Source organism: Staurois parvus, unplaced genomic scaffold, assembly GCF_062004578.1.
Source record: "Staurois parvus isolate SC_StPar_1 unplaced genomic scaffold, SC_StPar_1.0 ptg000390l, whole genome shotgun sequence".
In the NCBI taxonomy this organism is placed as follows: Eukaryota; Metazoa; Chordata; class Amphibia; order Anura; family Ranidae; genus Staurois; species Staurois parvus.
In genome coordinates this window covers 5,280,113-5,286,229 of record NW_028318186.1, presented here as the reverse complement: position 1 = coordinate 5,286,229, position 6,117 = coordinate 5,280,113, and the positions used below count along the sequence as shown (strand labels likewise).

Genomic DNA, 6,117 nt, shown 5'->3' with positions numbered 1-6,117 from the left:
CAGTTAATCTAACATTCTGTTGTCCTGTTTATTGCATTTGCATACCCTTCAATAATACAGTCTGCCTATTTGAAGACCTGTATTATAGAAAACAGTGCAAAGTAATTCACTTAAATGTTATGAAAACGTCATGAGAGCAGTCTTCCCATTTGGAGAAAAAAAGGTTTTTAACATTTACATATTTAAGGACAAAGTTACAAAAATGTGCCCCTGTCTTCCATAGAAACTGTTTGTATCCAACTCAGTAGACTCATCAGGTCAAGATTTGTCTTTTAATTCTCACAATAGAATTAACTTAATTTTTTACTAGAAATATACTTGTAAACTATTGAACCAGTGAGTATCAGATTGTTTCCTGCTTTCTGTTCTACAGTACTACCCATTGGTTTCTATTTACTGATCCCTCTGAAAATGTAAGTTTCCGAAATTTATGAGCCAGCTTAATAATTGCAGAGATGTGGCTGATAAAACAGTCAATGAGAGCCATGAAAAAAATTACAGTATATTTTTATTGACACCTTTAAGAATGTCGCAGAAAACAATCCTGACACCATTTGCATTTTTTTCTCTTAGAAAATATTCTATTGGTTCAACAGTTTTTAAAATAAGAGAATATATACACATACTGTGTGTGTGTGTATGTATATACAGTGGGGATCGAAAGTTTGGGCACCCCAGCTAAAAATTTGTATTAATGTGCATAAAGAAGCCAAGGAAAGATGGAAAAATCTCCAAAAGGCATCAAATTACAGATTAGACATTCTTATAATATAACAACAAAAGTTAGATTTTATTTCCATCATTTACACTTTCAAAATAACAGAAAACAAAAAAATGGCGTCTGCAAAAGTTTGGGCACCCTGCAGAATTTATAGCATGCACTGCCCCCTTTGCAAAGCTGAGACCTGTCAGTGTCATGGATGTCATGGATTGTTCTCAATCATCGTCTGGGAAGACCAGGTTATGTCAATCTCAAAGGTTTTAAATGCCCAGACTCATCTGACCTTGCCCCAACAATCAGCAACATGGGTTCTTCTAAGCAGTTGTCTAGAAAACTGAAACTGAAAATAGTTGACGCTCACAAAGCTGGAGAAGGCTATAAGAAGATAGCAAAGCGTTTTCAGATGTCAATATCCTATGTTCGGAATGTAATTAAGAAATGGCAGTCATCAGGAACAGTGGAAGTTAAAGCAAGATCTGGAAGACCAAGAAAAATATCAGACAGAACAGCTCGCAGGATTGTGAGAAAAACAATTCAAAACCCACGTTTGACTGCACGATCCCTCCAGAAAGATCTCGCAGACACTGGAGTTGTGGTACACTATTCCACTATAAAGAGATACTTGTACAAATATGGTCTTTATGGAAGAGTCATCAGAAGAAAACCTCTTCTATGTCCTCACCACAAAAATCATTGTTTGAACTTTGCAAATGAACATATAGACAAGCCTGATGCATTTTGGAAAGTTCCGTGGACCGATGAGGTTAAAATTTAACTTTTTGGCCGGAATGAGCAAAGGTACGTTTGGAGAAGAAGGGGCACAGAATTTAATGAAAAGAACCTCTGTCCAACTGTTAAGCATGGGATTGGATCAATCATGCTTTGTGGTTGTGTTGCAGCCAGTGGCACAGGGAACATCTCACGAGTTGAAGGAAAAATGAATTCAATAAAATTTCAGCAAATTTTGGATGGTAACTTGATGCCATCTGTGAAAAAGCTGAAGTTAAAGAGAGGATGGCTTCTACAAATGGATAATGATCCTAAACACACCTCAAAATCCACGGGGGATTACATCAAGAGGCGTAAACTGAAGGTTTTGCCATGGCCTTCACAATCTCCTGACCTCAACATAATTGAAAATCTATGGATAGACCTTCAAAGAGCATTGCGTAACACACAGCCCAGAAATCTCAAAGAACTGGAAGACTTTTATAAGGAAGAATGGGCAAAGATACCTCAAACAAGAATTGAAAGACTCTTGGCTGGCTACAAAAAGCGTTTACAAGCTGTGATACTTGCCAAAGGGGCAGTACAAGATATTAACTCTGCAGGGTGCCCATACTTTTGCAGACGCCATTTTTTTGTTTTCTGTTATTTTGAAAGTGTAAATGATGGAAATAAAATCTAACTTTTGTTGACATATTATAAGAATGTCTAATCTGTAATTTGATGCCTTTTGGAGATTTTTCCATCTTTCCTTGGCTTCTTTATGCACATTAATACAAATTTTTAGCTGGGGTGCCCAAACTTTCGATCCCCACTGTATATATATATATATATATATATATATATATATGTGTAATTTTGAGAAAGGGGATCAAACACGCTGCACTGACTCTATTTTGTGTAATCATAACTATTGATCTATTTTATATCATTAAAACATAAGGAAACCTTGTCCAAAGTTCACTTTGTATAACACAACAGAAAGTTAATCAATTCTGAAAATAATGTATACTGTATGTCTTTATGCTCATGCATGTGTGGGCTCTTGATTTTGCACTTAAACAATGGGAGATGGTAAACATTTCTGCCAATGGTAAATTGTTAACCACTTCAGTTCTCCCACCTGTATACCTCTTAAGGATAAGAGAAATGATTACATTTCTGTTATGGGCCTATTGATTTGGCAATAGCTTTATCATTACTTAAGATAACAAAGTAATACATGTAGCTTTTTAAGATATATAAGGCTTTATTGGTGATATTGTCTTGCAAAAATAGTTTTTAACATGTAATCCACAGGCAAAAAAAATTACCAATACTGCAAATAAAACACTATTTTCTAATTCGATCAGTGTTATATAAAAAAGAGTGTTACTATAAATAAAAACTATACATTTTATTCTACAATTTTGTCTCCTATAAAACAGCATGAAATGTATGATTCTTATACAAGCATTGCAAAGTTTTTTACAATTGAAATAAAGGCTTTTTTCAATACTGCGCCGACAGTCCATTTTCAGCTGGTTCTTTTACTCAGCAAATCCAAGCTGCCATTTTACCAGAGGGGAATTGCTGGCAAGCGAGGGGGGTAAAGGCAGAGGGGTAGAAGGACAGGACATACTAAAGTTGCCTTGTGAACGTTGAAGATTTTTTATAGTGTAGTACATCCAGTGTGCACAAAGAACACAATGGAAACAAACATGAATAAACCAGGCATTTGACAAATATGCTTCTTCAAGTCCAGTGCATTTTCCTATTATCTCTTTTTTGTTAGATGAGATGTTTCTACACTGGCATACATTATGTAATACTTCTTTGGTGAAACAAACTGATTAGCTGCGAGGTATTGCACAAAGTTGGTAAGGCTTTGGTTCACTAAGTGCTGCCTGAACTGGGGTAAGGTCTATCTCAGCGCCAGGGGGTGCCTGGAAGGTGAAGTTCTGCAGTAGGGATGTAAAGAAGAGGAAGAGCTCCATTCTGGCCAAGGTTTCACCAACACAACTTCTTTTGCCTAGAGAAAGACACAACAAGTGTATTTTAGAGTGCAATCACCTTAAACTGCATTGCTTAGTTCTTGTATGGGTACCTGTTGACCTGTATGTTGCCAGGTAGTCATACATGACAAGAGAGAGAAAAAGAGAAGTAGTCCTATTGCAACAAGCTTTCACATTGGCTCCAGGGTTAGACAGCAACATGTTGTAGCCATGATTTGGTGCCATCTCCCTCATTCTAACACTCACAAAAGCTAGGTGCTACAACCTGATCATGCAATTCTCTGGCTAAAGCTCCATTCACTGTGCTAGACCAGCAGTCTCTACCTGCTTATATATAAAGTTCAAAACATTGAATGTCGGCAACAAGGTGAAAAATAAAATTCTTCTTTATTGTATGCAAAGAGTTAAATATTCCATAGAGCAATAAACGCTAACACGTTCCAGTCAACACTAGATCTTATTCATAACGTATTTATGAAAAGTGCATGCATATTTGTTCAGTTCGAAGAGGGGAACTAATGTTATTAGGTTATTTCCTGTGCTTGTGGAATGTTTTTCATTGATTTAACATGAAAAATATCCAATTTTGCCACTGGATAGTGGATAGAAGTATTTGTTGTGATACGTAGTACCATCTAGTAGCCAAATGCAGTATAAACAGCACAGGATATAGCTATATAGCTTAATAATATACATGAACATTCACTGGGAAAATTGCTATGACTTTTTTTTTTTTTTATGAATGCACTCCATAGTGATAAACAAATAAGTCTGGTTGTTTAAAACAATATCTCTTAAAATTAAAGTTTTATACAACAATATAAAGATTGATTTTATCTATTTTAAATTAATTTTTCATTGTAGCAGAGTGTCTATTTAAAAAAAAAAAAAGATCGCTCATATATCAAAGCGATATATATATAGCATAATTGTTTCACATGATCTCATTGCTACATAATTATGAGAGCAAAAGATTGTAGGGACCCTACAATGGGAGGAAGGAATACCTAACCAGCTTAGGTAACAGTGTTCTCCAAACATTTTCTGTAAACGTTTTGCAAGTAATAAAGACTACTGTATATTCTATCCAGTCTGTGAAATTATCATCATCACGTTCTCTTTATATTTACCTACAGAGAATGGAATAAAGGCTTCATTCTTTTTAAAATTTCCTTCTGCATCAAGAAAATGCTCCGGATAGAACTCAAAGGGTTTTTCAAAATAGGTTTCTTCATTCAGTACAGAATACAGGAATGGGAAAACAGAAGTGCCCTGCAATGATAAAAGTCAAATAAAAACTGAACATACAGTATATTTTATATCCAACATAAATTTCCAGGTGATAATGATTAAGAATTTGTTTACGTTTAGAGAAATCCTCAAAACATGGTCTTGGGATTGGAGTTGTAATACAACATTCTGCATTTTCAGGTTTTTGGAAATCTATTAAAGTCCAGTTAAAGTGACACTAAAGCAATTTTTTTTAAAACGACAAACATGTCTGCACTTACCTGCTCTGTACAGTGGTTTTGCACAGAGCTGCCTGATCTTCTTTTTTAGGTCCCCGCTGGTGCTCCTGGCTTCTCTCCCTCGAGCAGTGCCCCCCAGGGAAAGCTGCTCACCCTGGGGACTCCTCTGCATGCTCGTCCCTGAACAGCTGCTCTATTTTTCTATAAGATACATAGAGCCACCGTTTGGCCCTGCCCCCTGCTCTCTCCTCATTGACTTACTGGCTGTGATTTACCTTCATACAGAAAATCCAGATCCAGGGATGCCGCTGTTGAAAAATAAACTTGATCCCTCTTACGGACACAGCTGCCTAGATGTTCTTCAAGCTGTTCCTCTACGCTTCTGGTTTCAGTCTAGCCCTGGAGGGTTGGGGGTGAGGGGGGGCAAGTTTATTTCTCAACAGCGGCACATCTTGGATTGCAGAGGTGTTACTCTACCTTGTAATAGTTTGGCGTTTTACATTTTATGTGTTGCACGTGCAATTTTAATTATTTTTAATAAACATATTTACTACACTATGAGAGTTCCCCCCCCCCCCCCAGTTTAAATGACTGAATACACCTATATGTCTAACCACATACCCATCACATAGAGACATTGCTGACAGCAGAGAAAGAGTCCAGAGTGTATAGGAGGAGGAATCTCTCACCAGAAAAAGCTTATGAGACTCTTGTGCACTAAAAGCAAAGAGTCCACTTTGTCGGGTGAGTGCAGATCAAATAGGGGCAGGGGTCACCAAGCACTTTCAAGCACTAAGACACTTTTTGAATGGAAAATAGCATGGATCACTTTGTTTGAAGAATTTTTAGAAGATATTGAGTAGAGATGAGCGAAGTATTCAAAAATTCGATTCAACTGATTCGGCAAATTCGTGGAAAAAATTTGATTCGAGTCGAATATATTCGCTGTGAATTTAACTTATAAAAGGGTGTTTCTAGGCTTCAGAGAGCCTTTATATTAGTGCAGAACACTGTACCTTTAATTTAAATGCCCTTGGTGTCTGCTGGGGAAGAGAAATAATACTGTCAGTCAGTATGACATGCAGATGAGTGCCGTCGATCTTAGAATCACCGCACACTTCACTCATTTGGGCAGTCACGGGGCCAAAACCAGAGTTTGGAGCCACAGTGTGGCGGTGGAGGCAGCAGCAATGGGAGGCCATACAGC

The 6,117-nt window shown here is 37.1% G+C and overlaps 1 protein-coding gene across 1 annotated transcript in view; it reads right to left on the bottom strand.

Annotated features, from left to right (window-relative positions):
• Positions 1-2,676: 2,676 nt before the first annotated feature.
• LOC149455637 (cytochrome P450 2F2-like) overlaps positions 2,677-6,117 on the bottom strand; it is a 39,512-nt gene continuing 36,071 nt past the window's right edge. Inside the window, exons 9-10 of the mRNA XM_089686026.1 lie at positions 4,572-4,713; positions 2,677-3,458 (exon numbers count right to left, since the gene is read on the bottom strand). Coding sequence (XP_089542152.1) covers positions 3,280-3,458; positions 4,572-4,713 — 321 coding nt within the window. The 3' untranslated portion in view covers positions 2,677-3,279. The remainder of the gene's footprint in view (positions 3,459-4,571; positions 4,714-6,117) is intronic.